At 39.7% G+C, this 26,672-nt stretch overlaps 1 protein-coding gene across 1 annotated transcript in view; it reads right to left on the bottom strand.

Moving 5' to 3' along the window:
- Positions 1-913: 913 nt before the first annotated feature.
- PHLPP1 (PH domain and leucine rich repeat protein phosphatase 1) overlaps positions 914-26,672 on the bottom strand; it is a 158,030-nt gene continuing 132,271 nt past the window's right edge. Inside the window, exons 11-18 of the mRNA XM_029283251.1 lie at positions 25,867-26,067; positions 22,820-22,982; positions 20,314-20,444; positions 16,425-16,529; positions 9,871-10,065; positions 6,818-7,046; positions 1,592-2,655; positions 914-917 (exon numbers count right to left, since the gene is read on the bottom strand). Of these exons, the coding sequence (XP_029139084.1) occupies positions 914-917; positions 1,592-2,655; positions 6,818-7,046; positions 9,871-10,065; positions 16,425-16,529; positions 20,314-20,444; positions 22,820-22,982; positions 25,867-26,067 (2,092 nt within the window). The remainder of the gene's footprint in view (positions 918-1,591; positions 2,656-6,817; positions 7,047-9,870; positions 10,066-16,424; positions 16,530-20,313; positions 20,445-22,819; positions 22,983-25,866; positions 26,068-26,672) is intronic.

The raw sequence follows: 26,672 nt of genomic DNA, 5'->3' as shown, positions 1-26,672 counted from the left end.
AATACAATCTTCTACACTCTTGAAATAAGACAGGCGAGAGTATCTTTCCTTCATTCTAACATGAGAATTCTTTAATATTGAGGACAGGGTAATGTTAGTTCACTTTATCAACTATTGCAATAAAAAAATATGAGAACTTGGAACTTTTCACTGTCGAGCCTGCAGAGTATATACAATGCATATGTGTATTTGTACAGACATACCAGAAGCCCGCAAATATTTGTAAATTTTTATATTTATTATAACAAAAATTATGACATGTTCATTTGTGCATTCTTCTTTAATATAACTCTTGGTATGTAAATGATCTACAGTAAATGAACTCTATACAATCATGCTGGTTGTTGTGACAGCAGGGAAGAACACACAAAAATGTGCCAAAAAAGTTAATGGTGAAGACTGAGGAAAAAATTAACACAAGGACCTGTAGCCCCACTGAAGTCTACACAGCTTGTTACAGCTGCTCCTGCTAATTTTGTATGGATCAGAATCCAAAAATGTCATCACTTGTGGGCAACTTCATATGAAAACGCAGTCTCCCCCCCCCCCCCGGTGACTTGGGCCCAGCCAAATCAAATGGCAACCGGACATGGTGGTATAGACACAGTAGGTCATCAAGGCCTCACGTATTTCGTCACTTCACCCACTGAGAGGGCAATAAGTTGACAGGATTTTCCTACCCTCCCAATTTGGTAGCATCGATGGTAGCTTTGACATACATGCGAAAGCTCCCGGGTGTAAATGGAAACGGGGGGGGGGGGGGGGCAATGTCAGTTTACTAGGTTGTGCCCTCCTGCCAGGTCTACAAAAAAACAAACATGTGAAGCATCGCTATACAACACTGAGTTATTTACAGGAATTTCCCAATCAGCTGTTCTCTCAGAGAAAATTAGTGAGTCTCAGTGACTTAAAGTCACCTGAAAGAGTAAAAGCGCAACTCCTAGGAGTTAGTCTCCATAATTCTACAAATGTCTATCCATTTTCAAGACCAAAAAAGCCTTTTTTTTTCTCTCAAAGAAATACAGTATTACAATATTACTTAATCATTGAGCACTGGCAACACTGCCCTGTTTTCCAAACAGACAGAGGAAAAAAAAAAAAGAACAATTTTAAAAAATATTACATCAACATCGTCATCAGTTTCTTTGTAATATATTAAACCTTTTGCATTTTAATTTTTCTCCACTTTTTTTTTTTACACATCTGATATGTTAAGGAAGGGGAAGAGTTAAACTAGATTAATTTCTAACCAGTGAAGCATCACTAGAAAAGGAGGGAGGAAATAAGGTTGGTGATCATTACAGCTAACAAACAAGAAGCAGCTGCACTTCTCAGTTAAAGGGAAGGATCTGGAAGAGAAAGTGGGAAAAATAAGCTTTCCTCCTTCCTCACCTCATTAGTGTAATACAAACCTAAGGAGCTTCCAGCTCTTAATGTCTTGTTAGCTTGTTTCCCAAAGCACCGTCATAGTGGTGTGTCGTAATAATCGGGCAGTTGGTCCAGCTGATATTGACGTTGCTGCTGCTGCTGTTGCTGCTGCTGTTGTTGTTGCTGCTGCTGCTGCTGCTGTTGTTGTTGTTGCTGCTGCTGCTGCTGCTGCTGTTGCTGCTGCTCATGATGTTGCTTCATTATCTCCTTCACCTCTTCCTCAAGCTCTGGTGGGATGATGAACTGATCATCTGGATCTGGCTGAGCTGGAGCGGCAAAATAGCCCCCCGTCTTCCTGAGTGGCGCATCGGCTGCTACTTCAATTAGGTTGTGGCTCCTCTCCTGAGGAGCCACTGAGCCATTGCCGCGGCGGCGCCCAATAGTGCCAGTGGCAGAAGAGTCGGCCTTTCGAAGGAGGCAGGCGTCTTCTTCATTCGCCCCGATGACGATGCCCTCGTCGCTGACTTCCACCGGGGCCTGCAGCAGCAACTGCTTCTCCTTGGACCGACCACAATGGATGTCCACTTCCACTTCAACTCTGCTGCCATTGGAAAAGACCCCTTCGATTGGCTCCTCGTCATCGCTGTCAAGGCCATTGTCTGAAAAGGCGCTGGAAAATGTAGCGCTGGACAGCTGCCTTTGGAAGGAGTTGGAGAGGCAAACTGGGTGGAGCATACAGCGCTGTTCATTAGGGTAAGCGGGGCTGTTTTCGTTCATAGTTACCTGAGGTGGCTCATCAGAGGCCGTGGATCCAACCTCGCTGCTCATTTCAGAAGTGGAGATCTCGCTGCTGATCTCAGAGGCCATGCCACTGCTTGATGAAGGCATCCCCAAAGCATCAGAAGGCTTATCTTTGATTATTACATTGACGGACTGGGGGAAGCTGCCCGGGCTGGGAGGGACCCCATTTAACTCACAGCAGCAGAAGCTATCCTCAGTTACATTGAGCTGAACCACCACAGCACTGAGGCTATCGTTGCAGCCATAGCTCTGAGCCAACGTGCAAAGTTTCTTGGCAGCTCCAAGGGCATCCGGCACGTTCCTGACAGCCTCCACAGCTTCGTCGATGGAGAGACTGTCCCACAGGCCTTTGCTGCCCAGAATGAAGAATTCGTCCTGAGGAGTCAAAGTAATGGACTGCACGTGGGGGCGTGGAACAACACTTGGGTGAAGGAAAGTATATCCCAAAATCCTTGTTGAGTCTGTTACACCATTCACTTTGCCATCCTAGAACAAAGGGACAAAAAAAAAATGTTAATTGTTTAATGTTGTTTTAAGCTCTTACTTGGTGGAGAGGAGGGATAAGGTTTGAGTAAAGAGTTGGATTTAGAATCAATCCAAGCTGCTGGTACCACTGGCTAGTGTGGGTCATCATTCTGGTCCACTGACAACTTATCCAAGAGAAATACAAAATTTGCAACCTATATAAATAAAAATGTAAATGTTCGTTTGTTCAAAATCTTAAATCTCCGAAAGTTCTTCACCGATTGCTTTGAAATTTTGACACAACGTTGCATTCGAATACGCGCGTGTTTTTATATACCTATATTATATAGATGTCACACCTGTGACAGGTAAAAACATGCTTTTTTTGAAAAACAGCGCCATCTGTTGGACGTAAAAACACACGCTAACCAGACTGAGCCACAGCAACGCGTGGCCGGGTACAGCTAGTGTCTAATAACTTTAAAATGGATGTCTAATAGAATGTCTAATAACTTTAAAAGAGGCAGAGAGGGGCTCTTTGACTTCAGAATAGAGCATCAATGTCAGTCTAACAGCAGGAAGTGATTTTTGTTAGAAGTAAAGGGGGAGGGGAACCTTATCATATCTCCCTTCCTGACACTTTGAGATGTGATGTTGAATTCCTATTACTAATAGCAATAGAGAAGATATAGGTCTGCAGCGTGACTGATATTGAGCAGGTTAAAATAAAAGGCTTTTCTGCACTACTTTCTCTTTGCAGATCTTTCACATTTGAAGTATGCAAAACCTTTCAAATTCAAAACATTCTGACCTCAAAAGCCTGTTTTGAGCTCAGCTTTTCCTGATGTCCAACTTTGGCAAATTTAGGACTTGTGAACTTTAACTCCCAGAATTCTCCGGCCAACCATCTTGTGGAGCTGAAGTCCAGAAGTCTTAAAAGTTGCCAAGGTTGGACACTGCTGTTCTACATGAATTGCTCCAACTTTACCAAAAGTGTTCCAATGTTCAGTTTGTCTGGAAATGTTCTGAGCATACACAAGACCTTACCTGAACTTCAAATGTTTTTTATTTTGAAATGTATTATACACTTCTACTTGTTACGGCTTGTGGGAAAACAGCAATCCACAACGGGCCAACTGACCAGTTTAACAACCACTGTTCTTTGAAAAATTATTTGCCACTTCTGCATTCTTGGAATTTTTGCACCTCTTTGTCATTGAATATTATCATTTCTTCTGAATTCTATAGATATATACCACCTAGAGCAGGGGTAGGCAACCTAGGCTCTTTTATGACTCGTGGACTTCAACTCCCAGAATTCCTGAGCCAGCATGCCTACCCCTGACCTAGAGTGTGTTGAGACTGAGAAGGTAGATCGCTCAACCAATCGAATGCAATGCTTGGTTTCTGTGAAACATAACACCAGTCATTTAACCACTGAGTTCCACATATTTCTGTAAAATATCCCAACGGAGGTCTGGGTGGTTTGTGGCAAACTAGAAATGAGCATCAATGTTCTGGTATTTGCCTTGCTACTTTCACACAAATTCCACTTTGCCTGATACTTTTCTAAACACTCTAGCCATGGCTAGAGAAGCAAGCAGATTCCTGAATGTTGTTCTGAAGTTCTCTGTGACTTCCTGGACAATTTTATGCTGCGAGCTTGGCATGATTTTTTTTTTCAGGATTGCCACTCTTGGTAAGATTTGCTATTGCCCTAAATCATCTCCATCTCATGAATATGACACTGACTGTGTGGATTGGTGCTGGGGCTTTACAAGTGGTGGTGTAAAAGGAAGCCTTCAGAAATGTCTTTTTAAGGGGCACAACACATCTCTGGAATCTACATACGAAGAACTTCATGGTGATGAAGGAAGTCAAAGTTTATACAGCGCATACTTCAATTTTTATTGTTTACTGAAGTACTCACATAACTGGCCCTAGCTATCCCTTTAACTGGATGGATTTTAGACTCTGGCACCCCACCTGTTGATTTGATTTTGATTTGATTTTGATTTTATTAAATTTATACCCCGCCCTTCTCCCGGAGGACTCAGGGCGGCTTACAGCCAGTTTAAAACAATAGTACAGTACAATACAAAATTTAAAAAATTTAAAAATAACTATTCAGATTTGGCTGCTCCTACTAAAAATTTAATTTAAAACCCCTTTAAAATACCCCTAGGCCAGTCCTGCCTGCTGAAATAACCAGGTCTTAAGGATGGCATCATTAATGATAGAGATATCACAGGGTGATTTCTTTATTCTGAAGAAATCCCTTTCTATGTTAGTAGGAAGCCCTACGTGATGATGAAGCTCTGGTAACATTCAGTGGCAAAAGAGATGCAAAAGAAACACAAAACGTAAAAGTGGGTGAGTATTTTTTTCACAGAGAAAAAATGGCAATGCCAGCTGCATGAAATAAAGCAGCAGACCTGCTTACCTAAGCAGGAATTAAGGACCCTACAGGTGGTGTCGACTTAACAACCGTAACTGAACCCACATTGAACCCAAAATTTCTGTGGCTAAGCAAGGCAGTGGTTAAGTGAGTTTTGCCACATTTTATAACCTCTCTTGCCCTAGTTGTTAAGTGAATCACTGCAGTTGTTAAATTAGTAACACCGTGGTTAAGTGAATCTGGCTTCTCCATCGATTTTGCTTTGAAAAGGTGATCACATGACCTCCAAACGTCATAAAATGAAGTGTGCCGAGAGTGTGAATTTTGATCACGTGGGCATGGTGATGCTGCAATGGTGCTAAGAGTGAAAAGTGTTCATAAGACACCCTTTTCAGTCTGTTGTAACTTCCAACGGTCACTAAAGGAATTGTTGTAAGTCAGGGACTACCTGCACTCAGCACCACGTAATTCTTAACATACCATCCCTGTACATGCAGTACATGCACTATGCAGTACTATGCACTGTATAGTGTTAAATGAAGACAAAATTAACAGGTTGTGGGTTTCTTTTCTACAGCCCTACCATACCAAAGTCATATTTCTAGACTTAAAAAATGCAGATTTACCGTAATCATATAGGTTGGAAAAGGAAATGAATTATGCCTGTACTCTTGTTTGTTTTCAGGAAATTGCTCTGCAGAAAAACTGTTTTCACATGCCCCAATTACATTTCTTTTTCAGATACGTTATACTTCCCCTCAGGGAAAAAAAGATTAATATCAGAAAGGAAAAACATTGTTATTTTTTTTTAAAAAAAATTATAAGTAGTACTTGTATTCTTAAGTTCTGGTTTGGTTTGACTTGAAAGAAAATCGGGGAATTTTTAACATCCTGTATTCATTTAAAGCCTGGATTAAACATGAAAAGGAAGTAGGAATGAGGAAAGTAAAACTGAAGGAAACATCTTGTATTTCATACCTTTACATGCTTTAATTTTAAAAATGTTATAAGGGGTAGAAATGTGCAAAATGAAGAAAGTAACTTTGGTTTGGGCAGGATACCTCTGATATTAATATTATGGGCATTGTAGTTACATAACAATATTTTAGGAAACGTTGCCTTATAGTTCTTTTAGGATGGCCTCCCAATGATCTTGGTTTTTCTTCAAACTCTGGGATAGTTTGATGGTAAAGCTATTTGATGCATGTTTCATGAGGGATTAACATATATTTTCTCTCTTATGTGAGGTTTCTTCTCTGTTCAATTTTGTCCATTTTTTAAAAGACATTATATTGGTTTTTCGGTATATGTTGTCCAGAGTCACTTTTGAATTGAAGTGTCCTTATAAATCTAAATTATATATATCTACCTGCATACATGCATTTATAAAATATAGTATGGTATGGTATGGTAGGGTAGGGTAGGGTAGGGTAGGGTAGGGTAGGGTAGGGTAGAGTAGAATAGAATAGAATAGAATAGAATAGAATAGAATAGAATAGAATAGAATAGAATAGAATAGGTTTATTGGCCAAGTGTGATTGGACACACAAGGAATTTGTCTACGGTGCATAAACTCTCAGTGTACTTACAAACAACAAAGTGATAGATCATAGATCATAAATCATATTTACAATCATTAATCGTAAGAATGTGGGCAAGAAATCAGAAGGAAATTCTGCCTTATCGGCAGGGTTCGGAAACAGATTTGTAAAGAACCACCTGTATTTTATTACCCTAATCCCTCCCTCCGTCACCCTCACCGGAGCTGATAACCCAATGTCTTACTTCTGTAATAATGGCCTTGTGCTGCTTGATCCTCCTTAGCTCTTCCTCGCAGCTCATCATGTAAGACCTAGACAAAGGCAGAGGCTTCCCGTTCCTGCAGAGAACGGATTGGCACTTTCCCACATTTGCTGAGGTTAATGTGAAGCATCCACCTGGATCTAATGGGTCATGTTTGATGTGGCAAAGGACAGCGGAGCCTCCAAGTTTCTGCCCAGCAGTCCCAAGCTTCCTGGAATTTCATGAAAACAACACAAAGAGGTTAAATAGGAAGAAGCAATGATCATGCATATAGAATTAAGGCCAACACACACACACACACACACACACTTATTTTCAAGATTCAGCAGAAAAAGTGAGGAATTCATATCCAGAAAGCAATTACGACATCTACAACCAGAAATTTGATGCACTCCATTAGAGCTGCTGACAGAAAATTTAAAACAGTTCATGGTTTAGTGCTCAGCCAGATGGTAGCAGTAGTTAACCTTGGCTGATTTTCAAAAGCTAAGCAGTGCTGGGCCTTGTTAGTAACCAGATGGGAGACAACCAGGACATTCTAGGGCTGTAGGCCCAACTGGAAAGTTGTTGTTTTTTTTTAAATTCCAGAACAGGGATATATTCTTGCCAATATGTTTATGAAGTCACTAGATGTTGACATTCTACCTGAAGATTATTTTTTACAGTTTATTGGTACAGTCTGCGTGGCTCCTTGATTAGTTTCCTGACCGTTCCAGTTAAATAACTACATTAGTAAGAAATAAAAAAAACCTTCATCAGAACTCTCAGAGGGCCAAAGCCATTCTGGTGTCTTCCAGCTAGGAGAATCACAGAACAGAAGCAACAACACTGTGCCATGTATGTAAACAGGCCAATTCAATACCAGGTATCTTCCAACGTTCCTAAGGTTCTACTCAAAGCGAATTCCCCTCAGAAAAAAATGGAAAACCTGACATTCCAACAGCTCAAGAATAGGGGTGCCCAAAACGTACTGAATTGAGATAGTTTTGATATTTACAATTCTGTTTGAGTGCAAAACAGCCACTTCAAATTATTCTGGAAAAAGTTTTAGCCTTGAAACAGCTCAACTTCACATTTGGAACTAGAGTGTTCCAAATTTGAAACAGTTCAAATTTCTAATGTTTTGCATGTCCCTCCTCCAGAACTTTTTTGTATCCAGCATGGCTGGCTCAGGAATTAATTCAGGGAGTTGAAGTCCACGAGTCATAAAAGAGCCAAGGTTGTCTACCCCTGGTATAGGCAAACTATTAGAAAAGAAAAATAAGAATGGCATTCCCTTTTCAAAGCAACTGGATCAGATAAACATGACTGCAAGGGATTACAGAAAACTCTCATGAAATCCCAATTTAAGTCTAAACTCACATATTATTTACATCCACCCAACTGTACATTTCTCCAAAACGGGCTGTTTCCAGATCACCGCAGAACTGTCAAGCCTATATAAATAATGCATAAAAATCCATCTATCTTCTTCCAAAAGCCATATCTGGCTATAATTTAAACAATTTGCTTTTGATTATTCAGTCTGGAGTAATAGTTGGAATGAGCTGCTACACAGTTACGTGTCTATAAATAAAATTAATCACATTCAGTGTATCTTTATACAGACAGGCTTGTTCTCTTCTTTTTTTAAAGGAGGTATACAAGAAGAAATATATGGTTTTTATTTTTTTATAACATTTTAAAAGGGTTGCATGTGAGACTTTAGGTAATTTAATGGAAGAAGAGGGCTGTGACAAATAGCAATTGAACGTGTGTATGAAAAGCACCAGAGGCAGGTCATTTTTGTGCAAAGGAAACAGAAGATAGAAATGGCAGGAATCTAGCAATGAAGTCATTACTGTTTCTAACAAAATGGTCCCTAGCTTGTGTCCAGTTTACTTTTGGAATTAAGCTCAGCTTAATATATTATGAACCTTCCCCAATTATAGTCAAAGGTTAAATGTAAAAACGTGATTTCAAGGGGAATACAGCGTTGATTCATTGATCTGGAGATTCTCCCCAATTTTGCTGAAGTGTAAGCAGAAATCTTTTAGCAGTAGCAATCAAATCTCTTAGCTATCACCTATTATTGCCTTTGATACATGGGAAATGTTGAGCGTATCTCCTAAGCAGCCAGTTTTCAAGCTCTTTCTGTTAACAGTAATGTGAGAATTAAGCTAAATGCTACAATATTCTTCTTCAAATATCAACAACCTTAAGTAAAGGTAAAAGTTTTCCCTGCCCAGTTGTGTCAAACTCTAGGGGGCGGTGCTCATCTCCGTTTCTTAGCTGAGGGAGCCAGCATTGTCTGAGGATGATTCTGTGGTCATGTGGCCAGCATGACTTTACGAGGCACACGAACGCTGTTACTGTCCCATTGAAGTGGTACCTATTTATCTACTGGCATTTGCATATTTTCAAACTGCTAGGTGGGGCAAGTCATGGGAACTCATCCCGTCACGCGGCACTTGGGTCTCGAACCTGGGCTGTCTCCTCCTCTCAGCTGACAAGCTCAGCATGTTTAACCGCTGAGCCACTGCACCGTCTGCAGGTATAAAAGATTTAACATCAAGGCACTGCGATCATTTCAACTGTGTGGCAGAGAGAGCAACGGATAAGAGGTTAATCCAGTCAGATAAGTAATTTTCTTGAAAGCCTTTTCTGTTTAATGACAGAAGGCCTGAAGAAAGTCCCAGGATCCAGTCTGTGTTCTCTGCTGAAGGAATAATACATTCACTGGTAAAGATTTTTCCTGAAAGCTGCAGTCAGGCAGAATAGACAATTCTAGGCTGTATGTCAATGGTCTGAGTCCCTAGTAAGCCATTTTCAACACTCATAGCTGACATGGTATGTAAGAATGTCAGTTCTTGTCTCATGTGAAAACTCAAGATGCTAGCAGGATCTCTGTATGCACATGATGCTGTGCCAATCCAAATCGGACTCTCGAGAGGAACAAGTGAAAAGGGTGAAGAAGAAATGGGACACGTTCAGGATTGGGAAAAATACATCCTTGCTTATCTTTACAAACATCAGCTTTGCAAATACAAACTGACCTCTGCATTACAATGAAAGTGTTGATCATGTACTCCTCTTCATTCTTGGTTTTCTGCAGCTCTTCTGCCAAGATATCACTCATGGTACATTGTAGAAGGTAGGGTATTTCCACGTTGCGATCCCCATCAAAGACTCCATAGAGGGCCTCCCTGTTCTCACAGAAGTTATTGGCGGAAAGAGCTGCCACACATAGCCTGCCGGGAAAGTAAATAAATAAATAAGTAAATAAATAAATAAATAAATAACAGTGCTAGGCTGCATTAACAGAGGAATAGAATCAAGATCACGTGAAGTATTAATACCACTTTGCAATGCCTTAGTAAGGCCACACTTGGAATACTGCATCCAGTTTTGGTCACCACGATGTAAAAAAGATGTTGAGACTCTAGAAAAAGTACAGAGAAGAGCAACAAAGATGATTAGGGGATTGGAGGCTAAAACATATAAGGAACGGTTGCTGGAATTGGGTATGTCTAGTTTAACGAAGAAAAGGACAAGGGGGGACATGATAGCAGTGTTCCAGTATCTCAGGGGCTGCCACAAAGAAGAGGGAGTCAAACTATTTTCCAAATTGCCTGAAGGCAGGACAAGGAGCAACGGGTGGAAACTAACCAAAGAGAGAAGCAACCTAGAACTAAGGAGAAACTTCCTGACAGTTAGAACAATTAACCAGTGGAACAACCTGCCTCCAGAAGTGGTGAATGCACCAACACTGGAAGTTTTTAAGAAGAAACTCGACAGCCATTTGTCCAAAATGGTATAGGGTTTCCTGCCTGAGCAGGGGGTTGGACTAGATGACCTCCAAGGTCCCTTCCAACTTTATCATCATCATCATCATCATCATCATTATTATTATTATTATTATTATTATTATTATTATTATTATTATTATTATTATTATTATTATTATTATTATTATTATTATTATTATTATTAAATAAAGGCATGGAACAATCCAACCCAGCTTACCATGAGGGCGAGTGGCAGGGCAATTTTCAACAAAGCGATCTCCATCGCCGTGCCATCAGGTTTCACCCCTACATTTTCTAGCTATTAACAGCTTTCACGTTTCTTGCAGTTCATTTGAAAAGAAAGATCTTCATCCGAAAAAGGATGGAGAATGTAGGGCTTTGTTGAAAAATCTGAATCCATCTAAAGAATTCTACAGTAGAAAGCAAAATAGCGTATCTCCTATTCTCTCACCAAGCTAATTATACGTGTAATCAATCTACTGGCCTTTTTGCCACGCAGTACTTTGTTGCAGAACAACTAACAATTCCTTTGGGCATGACACAGAAAAAGCATTGGGCGTTAATATCAAGAATACGTAATATATAAAAAGAACACCACCGTCTCATTTTTTACTTATGCAAACTCTACAAACAATAAAGGACAAGACACATTTTTCCTAGATGTGCTTCCACTGGAATAGAGTTATAGATTGTTAACTCAGTTATTTTTTCATTCAGCAAATTATCTGACATAAAGCAATAAATGGAAGAGACAGAAAAACATTTTAGCTTAAATAGCATTCATCCTCTAGACCTGTGTACAAGGACTGTTGCTGTTCACTGTGACTACTCTTTGGCCTTTTTGGCAACCATCACCACCTCTTTAAATTGTATTCCTGATTATTATTATACTAGCTGTACCCGGCCACGCATTGCTGTGGCTCAGTCTGGTAAAAGCGTGTGTTGCTTTTACGTCCAACAGATGGAGCTGTTTTTCAAAAAAGCATGTTTTTACCTGTCACAGGTGTGACATCTATATCAGTGGTTCTCAACCTTTTTAATGCCGTGACCCCAACCGGTCGTAAGTCGAGGACTAAACCGGTCGTAAGTCGAGGACTAAACCGGTCATAAGTCGAGGACTAAACCGGTCGTAAGTCGAGGACTACCCAACCGGTCGTAAGTCGAGGACTTTCCCTGCCCGGGAGCGCCACGCATGCGCCCCCTGCGCCAGCCGAGGCGTAGCTGGCAAGCGGCAGAGACAGAGCAGGCTGACCACCAGCTGGCCCAGCCCAAGGGAGGTAAGGCACCCGCCGGAAAAGGGGAAAAAAATGGCGGACAAAAAAAATGGCGGACAGCCTTGCTTGGCGACCCCCGTGAAATGGTCGATCGACCCCAAATGGGGTCCCGACCCACAGGTTGAGAACCACTGATCTATATAATATAGGTATATAAAAACACGCGCGTATTCGAATGCAACGTTGTGTCAAAATTTCAAAGCAATCGGTGAAGAACTTTTGGAGATTTAAGATTTTGAACAAACGAACATTTACATTTTTATTTATATAGATATAGATTTGTCTCTTGCCTTTACTTAAAACAGGCATGTCAAACTGCCGGCCCACAGGCCGGATGCGTCATGCCGAACCCACACTCACCCCATTGCCGGCAATGGGGAAAAAGTCCCGATACGTCGCGCGAAGTCACGAGTTTGACATGCTTGCCTTAAGGCATTCAAGGCAGCACATAGGGAGAGCCCTCCTCGTTTCATTCTCACATCTTGGGGTAGTGAAATATTGACTAGTTCAAAGTCATGTTGCGATGTCCATGTGAATTGTGTTTGTCAAATGCAGAATTCAGTTCAGAATCTTGGAGTTGTTGTTTTAAAAGAAAAAAAAAATGGCAAATTTCAGCCTATTGCCTATTCTTGCCAGAGGTTAAGGCCTAAATGTATTCTTTTACTCACTGCCACTTCTGATGACTACAAAACTCAGAATTATGCAGTAAGGAACAAAAAGACAAAGAATTCCATTTTTAAAAAATGAACACAACATTTAACTTTTTATCATAGCCACATGGCTGTACTAATTTTTTCCCCCTAATCATTCACTCTTAACATCACTGGGTGTATATTGTATGGACATGCTTTCATTTTCAAACTCCTCCTTGTTAATTTGGGTTTGTTTGTTTGTTTGTTTGCTTCATGTCATTAGCTTTCCTTTTGTACCAGAGAAAAAAAGTCTCACAATAGTTCTTTGGAGGATAAGCAGAGCCATTAAGATAATGATGAAACAATCAAAAGAGATTCTTACAGAAAAGGGGATATAATAAATGAAGAAACCCCAGGAAAACAGCTCACGGTTTTGAACTGAAAATTGAAAATATTTCAATCAGCAGGGGATGTGATGTGTCTGGACTGCAGGACTCTGCAGATAGGCTTGATTCACACATTTCCCAGTTTCGCTTAATCATTATGTATGGAATAACGGACGAGTGGCCAGGTTCACATAAGATAATCCACAAACCTTGCTTACAGACCTCAATGGCTAAAATAGCTAATCCAGAAAACAAGCAAACCACATTCTTACTTAATGCAACATGTTAATTTCATTAAGCAAGAATAACTTGCTACCAAGGCAACAGATGTCACACAGCCTCTACTGACACCCAGGTATTTACAAGGATAAAATGAAGAGAGGAATATGTATAAGTTAAAGACTGTCAATATTTCATTTTCATTGCCATGAAGATTCAAGGTGTTCTTCAATAATGGAGACGGCATGGTTTCAGTGCCAATACCCAGAAAACACGACTGGGAATGAACTACTAGTGCACCCATATCCTGCTTGTAGCATTGGCCTCTAACTAGGTTTTTTGGATTGAGGGAGATATGTGCTTCAAAGACTCAATTAAAATCAGACACTTTCTTCAACCCATATCCAATATCATTCTCAACAAAATCTAGCATCTCAGCAGCAGCAACTCCATAAGATGTGTTTTCTCATGTATGAAGCTATTTTGGGACACCTTATCAAATATATGTTACTTTAATTTTAAAACAGACTCAACCATAGTTTCAACTGGGAAACTGGAAGCATCGTAGACCAAGCTAAATCCAAGAACGCTAGAGAATTCCTGGAAGTTTTGCACTCAGACACATCAGCCATTAGCAAGCCCATACAGATGAACAACATTTATATACCATTCAAAAGACACAATAAAAAAGCTATAAAGACCAAAACACCTTTTACCAGTAATCAGCACCCAGATAAGTGGGGATTAACACCAAAGAATCAAGCAGTAAACAATAATATAATCAAAGCAACAAAGAATCAAGATCACGTGAAATGTTAATACCACTTTACAATGCCTTGGTAAGGCCATACTTGGTCACCATGATGTAAAAAAGATGTTGAGACTCTAGAAAGACTACAGAGAAGAGCAACGAAGATTAGGGGACTGGAGGCTAAAACATATAAGGAACGGTTGCTGGAATTGGGTATGTCTAGTCTAATGAAGAGAAGGACGAGGGGTGACAGGATAGTAGTGTTCCAATATCTCTGGGGTTGCCACAAAGAAGAGGGATTCTCCAAAGCACCTGAAGGCAGGACAAAAGCAACGGGTGGAAACTGACCAAAGAGAGAAGCAACCTAGAACTAAGGAGAAACTTCCTGACAGTTAGAACAATTAATCAGTGGAACAACCTGCCTCCAGAAGCTGTGAATGCTCCAACACTGGAAGTCTTTAAGAAGAGATTGGACAGCCATTTGTCTGAAATGGTATAGGCCAGGTTTCCTGCCTGAGCAGGGATTGGACTAGATGACTACCAAGGTCCCTTCCAACTTTATTATTATTACCAACGCAGATAAAAAAAATCAAGCATTAATTGGAATACGAGCCTTGATTCCTGATTAAGGAACTACCAAGAACAACATCCCCATCAACACTGATAGCGAAAGCTACTGTTATATATAAAGAGAGAGCAAATGCCACTCCCTTCCAACACTATAGATCAGTGATGGCGAACCTTTTAGAGACTGAGTGCCCAAACTGCAACCCAAAACCCACTAATGCATCGTCAAGTGCCAGTTGGGTGTGGCCCATTGGGTGGGCACGGCTGCAGTGGTAATGGCAGATTGGGTGGGACTAAAAAGTTCAATCAATCAATACCAACTTTGCGAGATTTTTTTTTTTCCCGTGAGAAATTGAAATTGACTGATTGAACCTTTTTTTTTTTTGGCACACGGCGGCGGAGGCCTAAAGTGAAAAGATTTTATAAAACCCAGCTGAAGGCCTAGGACTGGGGCGATGGGGCGCGTGCCCACAGAGAGGGCTCTGAGTGCCGCCTCTGGCACCCGTGCCACAGGTTCGCCACCACTGCTATAGATGTTACTTAGTCTGGTAACAAAACGTCCGCAAGAAAACAATCAAGCTTGGAGGGCATCAAGGACTCCACATTTCCATACTATAGGAAAGCAATACAAATGTAACCTTGGGAACCAATCCCCAAATGGAGCATTATAAATAGAAAAGATATATAATTTGCATTTGAGGCTTTTTTTTCCCCCAAGCAATATCTGGCGAATTGCCACTCAAGTATTCCACTGTATTCTGAAAATGAGGAATAGCTTCAAGTGAACAGATTCGCTTTTGTAAATCGGTGAGTTCAATTTCACAGCGTCTATTCAAAAGTGCCATATCCGTACCCGACACGCTCTCCTTATTCATGTGAACACAGGCACGTGCAAGAATTCACCGCTCTGCACTCAGAGAAGGTTCTTCCGCAAGCTCCTTTAGTGTACATAGATAGATAGTAAGCTCCCCTCAGTCTGTTATCACCTCAGCCATTCAATGCATTTTTCTTCAAAGGCTTGCCCTATTTAAATTTGGATTAGTGGGGAAGGGGGAGGGGAGATGGCCTGATACGACTTATCTGAGTATACTGCAATGCTGAGGAAGTCATATTTGTTAAAGCTGTCAGAAATACTAACTTGTGTAGGAAACATAATCGATAAAGACTACTAAATAACCCAGGCAGCTTTTAAAAAAGAAAGGGGGGGAGGGCATCCTTGAAGGAATGACGCTGGTGTTAGTAGGCCTGGGATGTCTCAGTTTTGCCACCTGGGTTAAAAATAGCTCCCTAGAAAAGAATGTGAGGAATGGTAGCTGTGCCAAGTTGTAAGGAACTTCAAAAGCAGCTTAATTGGTCCTCCCTCTAACAGGAATGCACAAGCTGACACTTCGGCACCTTCAAAATGTGGCTACGGAACACTTTCTTTTTTCTTTTTGCAGGGCAAAAATGAATAAATACAGGGAAAGCCATGTCAATATTAAGCTTAACTGAATATATATCAGATCAATCCACTTTTAGACTTGGCCTTGTCTAGTACACCATTTCATTCTGAAAAATGTGTACGGCCTACTCTAAAAGCATAGAGAGTGCTTTACACAAAGAGTAGAGCAGAGGTGGCAACATGGCCTTTAGGACACCACCAAATTGCTCCCCCCCACCTTCCCATTTATACACACATGCACACACAACTAGCGAGCGTGTTAAGATTAAATCTTTTTTTTTAAAAAAAATAGATATTTTTATTTTAATAGGTATGCTTGTTTATTTTGCACCCCTGAGTTTTTACACGGCTGCCTGCTGCCTCCCCAAAATGCTGTTACATTTATCATCCCTCCAGATCTGGTTGTTCGGTAGCCCATCCAATGCCCTGGTTAAGCTACATCTGACAGAAGTGTGCCCTCCCACACATGTGAATATACTGATAAGGGGAAAGTCAAGCTAAATGCCTTGCAAGTGATTCTGAGCAGCTTACTTGTTCTTAACTCCGGATGCTTCCGTGTAACCATGGCTCCACACGGCTGGGGCTCCAGAGGCGTCTCCGGCAGAAGGCTGGTCAATCTTGAAACAACGAATATTACTACAAAGAGAAACAAGAATGCTCAAGTATCCACGCTTCAAAAGAAAAGGAAGCAGTTCCCTATCTTTTGTTAATCTTGTGTCATGTTTGTATGCCATATTTTAAGTTGCAACGCAAGAGTGTATTTAAGATAGCAGTGATGAGTCCCTGAATACGCAAGAAAAACGACCATTTAGTAGTTACAGTACTATATTCTTTACTCCGCTTTTCTAAAAAAAAGTGTTGTCAAATATGACATTAAAAAAAGGAAATTAGAAATGTTAATAATAAGGTAAGTTAATTAGTTGCCTGAATAGGGTATTACAAAAAACAAAACAGCTATGCACAGATGAAAATGGTTTTTCCTCCCACACATTCTGGCATAATTGCGTTTTTTAATTCCTGCATTTCACCATTTTTTGGATTTATTTTTCAGTAAAAGTATTTAATTGGTATTCATACAAAGTCGTGTGTGTGTGTGTGTGTCTGTAACTGTTTATGTTTGTGTGGGTATAGTCATAAATTCACACCCATATACCCTGCTTACGTTGGCCCCACTTACACACTTTCTCTTTGCCCATGAGCAACTTCCCATTTTATCCTGCAATCTAGGTGACAAACTCCACCCACACACTTTTTCTGAATTTTAGCTGCCACCCCACAAAAAAGCTCCAGGAACTGCTTAAATACTAGTGTTTAACACAGAGTGCAATAGGCTGAATGAATCAATGCTTATTTTTAAAAACTATATTTATTTTAAAAAAAGGTGAGTAAAACAAAAAACATGTGATTTAACCTGCTTTATATAATAAATACATGACTATTGCAGATTTGGATGCCACTGCTGCTAGTCCTGAGATATAGTTCAATACAAACAGCTTCATAAATCATTCTTAGTTCAGGATTCACATGAAGAGCTTTCCAAAGAAGGCAAATAACTCAGCTACCCAACGTGAGCAAGGGACACCCACAAAAGTTAATGAAGCATTCACCGCAAACATCCAAGAAAGGGCAAGGGAAGACATTACGATTTGTGTCTATATCTAAAGACAGTTTATCTTAATATAACTTAGCCTGATTAGGCTGAAATTCTGTCACTTTAAAGAAACTGAGAGCCTTTTTCTAAGTTCTATAATGCATCCCTGTCACCCCTCCAGTGTGGCCACTGGCAACTGAAAGTAAGTAAGCGGGGTCACCATCAACTTGCCTAAGAAGTCAATCCCATCAGCATGGAATAGTGAGAGGAAGGGGAGATGAAAGATTATGGGTTTTCTTATGCACATTGCCCTTCATCACGCCATTCTTTCCTGTGTATCATGTCATTTTAGCTCAATCATAGCTAACCCTTTTTAGACAGGTCATACTTTGTTCTTATGCCCTACCCATAGGTATAGAGGGCATGTCATAGGACATCTGTGTGCCAAACATTTCTGACCCAACTTTTTTCAATCGGGTCAACTACAAAACAACCCCAATTTGAGGAAGATGTGGGGTGTTTAAGGCACTTGCTTTGCCCCCTGAAAATCCCCTAAATGCTTCTTTCAAGGCTCTGAAAATTCTGCCCTTTGTTCACTCCACAAGTCCTACCGCAAACTGCTGGCCATGTTAGATGGTAAATGTGAAAGTTTGCAGTACTTAGGGAAAAAAAAAAGAGCTGCTGCTTCTCAGGGCCACAGCATCACCTTTTGTGACCTTCTGATAAGCAAAGTCATTGAGGAAGCCAAAGTAACTTAACAACCGTGTTAATAACTTAACAACTGCAGTGATTCAGAAAACAATTGTGGCAAGAAAGGTCATAAAATAGGGCAAAATTCACTTAACGCTGTCTCATTTAGCAACAGAAATTTTGTGGTCGTAAGTCAAGGACTACCTTTACTTCAAATGAAAAAGATTGATAATTCCTGCTCTACATTATAGTTTCTACCAGTCCTGTCCACTTCTCTTGTTGGCTAAGGGGAAAAAAATGTTTTCTTAAAAACAGCCAACTCTTTGACAAGAGACCTTACAAATTTTCTCCTCTCCTCTCTTCTCCATTTTTGGGTAGTGAGCTCCTATTAACTTAGGGATATTGCATATCTTCGAGTCTTTGGATTTTTTTTCCTTCTCATAGTGATGTGACGGGAAAAGAACTAATAAAATAAATGGAAAAAGATACCACTCAGGATGAGTTTACCGTTCCTCCCCTGGTGATTCTAATACTAGAAATAAGAAGGGGTTTGAGTCTATCTAGCTAGAGTCTTTTTAATTTGGTCGTGCAGAACTTAGGAAAAGCCACTGCGTGTCAAGATAGACTCTTTAGGCAGGACGTGGATGACACAATCCTATGCAAAAATGGAGTGGGCCCTGAACTAGAAGCAGGGATAATTAATTGTTGGCTGGCAGCACAGTATGCCAAAGGTTGGGCTTTAACAAGTTTGTCAAAAGGAGTGGAGTTTACAGAAGTGTCTGAAGATACTTAGTAAACTGAGTAGGAAGATTCTGTTCTAGGCAACAATATTGTGTTAACTGTAATTCATACAGGATATGTTTATACAAGTTCACAAAATGACTAAAAGTAATGTAGAGATTTAGAGAGAACAAGGAAAGCGATCTCTGATAAGACTCTTTGAAAAATGATGGATATACATTTGCTGGCATTCTCATCCTTTGGAACCAGGGGTTTACAATGGCCACCGAAGACTGATTTTTGGAGCAGTCAGAGAAAGACGAGAAGGAGAAATCTTCACAGCAATATGATAGTGCCATGAGGAAGCCATTGTGCAATTCAAGAATGCCGTCAAAAACCACACAATCATTTCCTTGTACAGATCTAGTGGAAATAAAGTTCACCCAAAGAGAACTTTGACCGTGACAAACCTCCAAGTCATGAGTCAGCAAAATTCAGATCACATTATATTTGAAAGTTATAAGAGACAAAGTCCTTTTGCTCAAAATAGCAGATCTTTCAATATTTCATAAAGAGGCTTATCTCCATATAAGTATGATGTGTAAAAAAAAAAAGAATGTGTGCTGTGTAAATACGAACCTTCAACTCACACAAGCAACATGACATTTTCTTGATAGAACCGGTAGGTTTAGCTGAAAAATGTATGCGGCAATAGAGCTATTGGAATCGTAGGGCAGGAGGAAATATAAGTAAGGCTCATAAATATGTAAATATATCATCATTTTGTAAGGGACAAATCCATTTTGTTTCCTTTGGTTCTTCAGGATACAGGGATGGGCAGCAGCTACTTTTATTATAAGCCAAGAAACACAATTGAGGACTTGAGCATTTGGCATAGCGAAACAGGAGTAAGGGGACCTTGGTTCAAACCTCCAACAATGAAACTCACAAGATGACCTTGAGAGCCGGTCATTCTCTCAACTTACCTGGCAAAAAGACAGACATGAACAGAACCAAAAATGATCCAGAGGTGAAAAAAGATTTATTTTAAATTACGAGGTTTTGCTCCTGCTTCTTGATTCTTTGCATGGACGGTGAGTGGAGGGGGGGGGGGAGAGGAATGCTACCCATCTTCAGAATGGAAGTGTGAAGGTCAGGAGCAAAAAGAAACCATTTTGGGGGTTTAAGGAGATCTTGGACAAGAACAAACAGGAACCATTAAAGTGTAAAAACTGGGCTCTGGGCTCTGATTTACCAAACCAGTTATTTACTGAGTTCCAAAAGAAAAACAATCCTCCCAAACATAGTCATTTAAAAAAAAAAATTATGGGCGGCTAATGTTTACATAATAAGTGCTTTTTCCCTAAGTGCATCGTGTACCCTTTTGCCTATTGTGTAATAACGTGGATGGCGCCTTACTTCAGCAGCTCCAAGGTTTTGTGATCCAGAACTAGCCTGGGGTTTCCAGTCAGGTCTAGTTCCTGCAGCTTCGGAGGCAAGGTTTCAGGCAACGTGACTTCAGCCAACTCGTTACAGCTCAGATCCACACACTGAAGAACGAGGGAAGAGAGAACATAAAAGGTTCAGAACACTAGATGCCTAATTGTTACATCGTGTAAGAAATCAGAGTCCCAACTATCACAAGTTAACATGCACAGTAATAAAACAAGGTCTGGACTGTACCATTTCAGACCAGAAGTTGGGGGCACAGATAATGGAAAGCTCCACCGCTTGGGAACTTCACTATTGAGAAAATTATTACATAAATCAAGAACGTAGAATAAGCTTTATTCCTTAATATCTCATTTCCTGTGGGTATGTATTGTCATTTAGCAGAGGGAGCAACCCAATAAATATGCAGCTGCAGTCTGAAGTGGCAGAGCTTAGAGCCCTTCCTTGCTGTTTGAGAGAATTAAGCCAACCTCCTCCACCAACCATCCTTAATCAAGAAAATTCTACAATGGCCTCAATAAAACACAAGATATGATTATTTAATATAAACCATTCCTTGAAGTAATCCTCCTTTAATCTAACATGCCGTCATAAAATAATAAAAATAAAACAGGGAGCAACTGATATTCTAACTAAGGTACATGATTAGTTAACAGCTGTATTTTTCCTTCTTTCTTTTCTCTGTCTGCTTTCTGAAAATCCTGAAAGGTTGCACACTACTTAATGACTGTGAGTGAGCCTAATTTAATTCTGTAACTTTTCTAAACTTTATGCTTCATTAAATAACCTCCATGTTTGTTGCAGAATGAATAGTGATTTGTCTACTGTCTGCGTTAAGAGGGTAATTATTATCCTTAAGCTAATGGAGCACATCAGTGTTAAGTGAGTTTTAATTAAAAGTAATTTTATAAATACATATATTAAAAGCCAATTGCGGAAAGGGGATTGTCATAATTCTGACAGAGCTGTTATTATTCACCACCAGCCTTTAATACAGAGCCATGTTATGAATTTAAAGGTGCATTTAAAATCAATTTCAAAATGTAGCCTGCACTGAAAACCAAACAAAATTTTAAGATGTCACAAAAGATCAGATGATTGCCAATAAACTGGGAATACTGCCAAAGATATTAAAATATACAGTTGGTCTAGTATTGGGAGTCCAGTGATAGGTGGAAAGGAAAGAAGACAGGGGCAAATCATAGTAATTATTAAAAGTTTTAAAATTACTTGTTTTACACAGCAGAGAATTTCACTGAATTTTTAATTTTGTGCACAATGTTCAAGGGTATTGTTTTTCAGAAAAATCTGGAAAAGCAGAGCCCTTGGGACGCAAGTTGGAAAGATAAGAGTATGAATACCACTGTCAACCTAGCAAAGCTTCCCCCCCCCCCAAAAAAAAGAATCTTGGGATGGCACACAGAATGTGATGTACACAAGCCTTCCCCCCCCCCCAACCACAGAGATGTACGATTTGGTTATAGAAATGCCTAAAACAAGTAGTGCAATCTCACATGCCCAACTTACGAGCAAAAGGTTGCCTTGACATCTTGAGGGAGATGGAATAATTGTATTGCTACCTAAAGTGTTGATGTAAGAAGATATATCACTTTACAAACACTCTCAGTGTTTCTTTGTTGTCTCTCTCTCTCTCTCTCTCTCTCTCTCTCTCTCTCTCTCTCTCTCTCTCTCTCTCTCTCACACACACACACACACACACACACACACACACACACACACACTGCTCCAGATACAATTACCAATATCTCAAATATCTATTATTGCTCTGAACTCTTCCAGGAACCATCTTTCTCTTTGAACGGATTTTCTATAGCACATGGGCAAAATGTAACTTCGTTTAAATACACACGAGAAATCCACAAGAAATCCTACCATAATTGGAGGTATGTAAAAAAAAATTTTTAAAAAAAATACTCTACCTTCACTATGGATTACTTCCAAGCAACTAAAAGGAGCTTTAGGCGTAAATTCTTACGAAACCCCTATTTATATATTGATTGTATTATTTTTGTTTAGTTAAATTGTAATTTAGATATGGAATGGGATGAGTTTTAGCCCTGTATTGGGTTCCGGGAAGCTCAGGGGGGAAAGGGGATTAGGGGAATTATAAAAATTGATGTATTTACATTTTATAGATAAATACTTATTGTATTGATAAGAGGAGATGCTCGGCTGGTATCCCAAATTGCACTCGAGGAGGTGGTAAGAAAGGAGAGGGGATGTAGATAGGTGGTAAGGAGGAAGGTGGAGAGGTTGGGTGTTAGAGGGAGGAAGGAAAGGTAAATGGATGAGGGTGGAGGCATGGTGGGGACTGCCGAGCGTCTCTGAAAATGTATTGATTTGGATTATTATTATTTTTGTTTATGTACGTAAATGCATCATAACCTTTGTTGTTTAATTATAAAAATTAATAAAAATTTATTCAAAAAAAAAATTCTTACGAAACCCCTACCTTGATCTCGCCAAGTTGCATGACTTCTGGAAAGACTTCGATGCAATTGGAGTGGGCAATCACAGTATGCATGCGGTGACAATTCATGATCGTTGTTGGAATGGATTTCAGCTTATTGCCACTAACGTCGATTTCTTCCAACTCTTCAAGTTTGGCCATTTTACTACAAAAGGGCAAGAGGGAGGTTTTGAGCATAATAACCAAAGCATTCTCTTAGAATAATGACTTTAAAGGCCAAAGCACAGGTAGTTCTCGACTTACAACCTTTCATTTAACGATCGTTCAAAGTTACAACAGCACTGAAAAAAGTGACTTAGGCCTGTTTTTCACACTTAATGACCATTGCAGCACCCCGTGGTCATGTGATCAAAACCCAGACACTTGGCAACTGACTCCTATTTATGATGGTTGCCGTTTCCCGGGTCATTGTGATCGTCACTGTGACCTTCTGATAAGCAAAATCCACGGGAAAGCCAGATTCACTTAACAACCGTGTTACTAACTTAACAAGTGCAGTGATTCACTTAACAACCGTGGCAAGAAAGATAATAAAATAGGGGAAAACTCACTGGACAATTGTTTCACTTAGAAACATACATTTTAGGTTCAATTTTGGTCATAGGTCGAGGACTACCTGTATCCTGGAGCCTTTCCACACTTACGTGACAATTGTTATGTACATTGCAGAAAACAAAAAAAATCTTGATAGTAATAGCCCTGCAGATAAGGAAGGCCTCATTTGTTGATCTCTATTTCTTTCATAAATGCCTCTTTGGAAAAATTACACTCACTCATACCAAAATGAGAGTAATAATGATCTTAAGGCTCATGATTTCTAGCCAGAGGTTCTACCATTCGTAAAACTGAAAGGAACTTAAAAAATTAGTTAGAACTGGTTTCAGTAAAGGAATGTACCAGGATAACAGCTGAGTAGGGTGTTCTCGTAAATGTTTCCAATCTGCTCGCTTCAATATTACTTTCTCCTGATTCTGATCACCTTCTAATTTCCCTGCAAATTCTGCACACCGGTTCTAATGTGGCCCTTTTGAACATCAGAGAGTAAGCCTGCTCTACTGTCTCTAGATGATATTTTAAAATGTTATTATTTGCAAAACTAAAAAAGAAAAAAAATGGCCACTTATATGAATATTTATAATTAGACAATTCAATTAATTTAATGTGTATCTTCATATCATACTACCTTTGCTATAGGATCCGTTTATATTTCGGGTTTTTATGTTTTAAGAAGTGGAAGTAGAAAAACATGGAAGAGCAAACATATACAACTATATAAGCAGATAATATATCTAAATAGCCTTCCATATCAGACTCCTGAAAACACAATGTCAACTTCTGAAACGAGTCTGGCTAAAGCCACCTTTGTCATTCTAAGTCGCCACATAGGTTGGGGGAGAAGGGGGAAAGAAAACTAAAGTATGCTAGACTAAACACGGAGTGGTCCCGTGGGAACCAAGGTCATTCCCACAGGTGCTGGAAGGAGGAGTAAAGACGAGTTGCAGAGCCCACCAATTACTTTTATTCGGTAGCATAGTTTATAGCAGTGATGGCGAACCTTTTAGAGACCGTGTGCCCAAACTGCAACCCAAACCCCACTTATGCATCGTCGGGTGCCGGGTGGGTGTGGCCCATTGGCTGGGTGTGCCCCATTGGGTGGGCGTGGCTGCGGTGGTAACAGCAGAGTAGGTGGGACTAAAAAGTTCAATCAATCAATTCCAACTTTGCAAGATCTTTTTTTTTCCGCAAGAAGTTGAAATTGACTGATTGATTGAATCTTTTTTTTTTTTTGCACATGGCGGTGGAGGCCTAAAGCAAAAAGGTTTTATAAAACCCAGCTGAAGGCCTAGGACTGGGGCGATGGCGCGCGTGCCCACAGAGAGCTCTGAGTGCCGCCTCTGGGACCCGTGCCATAGGTTCGCCACCACTGGTTTATAGCATAATAGAGGGGAGGGGAACTTTACATTTAGTTACATTGAATCTCTAGGGAAAAATTTAGAGTTGGTTTCACTTTTGACCATACCGATATTATGTATCCAATAAACATGTGCTTTGAGGAAACTTCAAGTTTCGGAGTTCTGCTTTATTTGGTTTCATTAGTCGGAACCTAGACACACTTATATTTTAAAAAAAATCTAAGTAGATAAATTCTTCACTATAACAGATGGAGAATGAGGGTTCTCCCATCCCTGTGATATGAAACTTTTTTACAATTATAACCTTGGTCCTCTGGTTAGTTTTCTTATCATTAAGTCTTCTAAAATAATTGGATTCCAAAGCCATTCAATTTTTAAGACATGACAGATACGCTGATTATAAGGTAGCCCGTGAGACAAAGTTTCCAACAGACAAAACCTGACATTAGTTGACCCTGAACAGAAGACATGCCTTGTGATTTAAATTTAAATCTGGAAGATTGCATTTCCTTCTCTAATTGACAATTGGGGCTTCCCGAGTGAAAGATGAGAGGCAAATTTCTCCACATTGACCCCCAAACCTATGTTAAATTTCCAAAGACAGGTTTTACACACACACACACACACACACAATTTCCAGTGACAATTTTTTTTTAAAATACATACTGATTTTTACACTACAAACTTAAACTGAGTGCTGCCTCTATATCCAAACTACCACTATTTCTGATAATTAATACACAAATGTTTGAATTCAGTCTGATCCTCCTGAAATACACTGCAAGACATTTTCAACACAAGGTAAGTTATAATCCATCAGAACTCTTAAGATATGCCTCTTCGTATAATAGCACATGTTTTATAAATGATGAGTATCTGCATCCATTGTTTGTTTAGTGTATTATCCAAAGATGGATGGAAGAAGAAGCTCAATGAGACTCTGGTACACTGCTCATTTGGTAGCAAGACCAACAGTATTGGATCCGTACCATATTTACTCAAAAAAAAAGCTACCATTTAGTGAAATATCAACTACGTAACATCCTTTAAATAACCATATAAGTAGCCCAAAATATTTGATCAAGAAGAGAATCAGCTACTACCACACTTTCTTACCTTGCGGGAAAGCTTTGCAAGCGATTATAGGCCATATGTAGTATCTTTAGGTGAGGATGACCGGTTAACAAGGGGACACTTTTATCTGTGAGGTGATTGTTGGTCAAATAAAGTTCTTGTAAAATACTATGGGTCTCCTCTGAAAGAGTGGCTGGAGGTAACATTTCCAGTTTGTTGGCAGAAGCATTCAAGTACCTTAAGCTGCAAAAGCAATTATTAGAGATAACTTTAGGTACACATTTTCAAAGACCTTTTTCATGGTTTAGTAGCACTGTTCCTGGAAATTTGTAGCCTTACTATCAAAAGAGAGTTTAAACTGACAGAAACATGAGATAAGGGCCTCCTCTGTAGATCCAATTGATCCTGGGGATGTAAGAATAGTGCTTTTCTTTGCTTTAACAGGGCAGCCAAAACAGTTCTATTCTGCTTGGTTTACCACTATTTTAATAGTATTCTCTGACCAATTGATACACATTGTTGTGAATTATTCACCTGTTTGACAGGACTGATAAACAAAAACAGGTACAGAGAATAGAATTCTTTACTGGCCAAGTATGATTAGACGCACAAGGAATTTGTCTCTGGTACGTAAACTCGCAGCGTACATGCAAGCAACAAGTAATAAATCATGATCATAATCATAAAATACAATACCATAAATCATAAGACACAACACTCAGTGATAGTCATAGGATGCTAAATAATCAATCAATATAAATCATAACAGGATATTAAATAAAAGCAACCAACATAAATCATAAGATACAGAGTTGTAAGAAGCTAAGGAAATAGGAAATATATGGTTT

The sequence above is a fragment of the Protobothrops mucrosquamatus genome, unplaced genomic scaffold (genome assembly GCF_001527695.2).
Source record: "Protobothrops mucrosquamatus isolate PMUCROS unplaced genomic scaffold, P.Mucros_1.0 scaffold43, whole genome shotgun sequence".
NCBI classification, from domain to species: Eukaryota; Metazoa; Chordata; class Lepidosauria; order Squamata; family Viperidae; genus Protobothrops; species Protobothrops mucrosquamatus.
The sequence above is the reverse complement of the archived record's forward strand: the minus strand, read 5'-3'. Positions and strand labels throughout refer to the sequence as shown.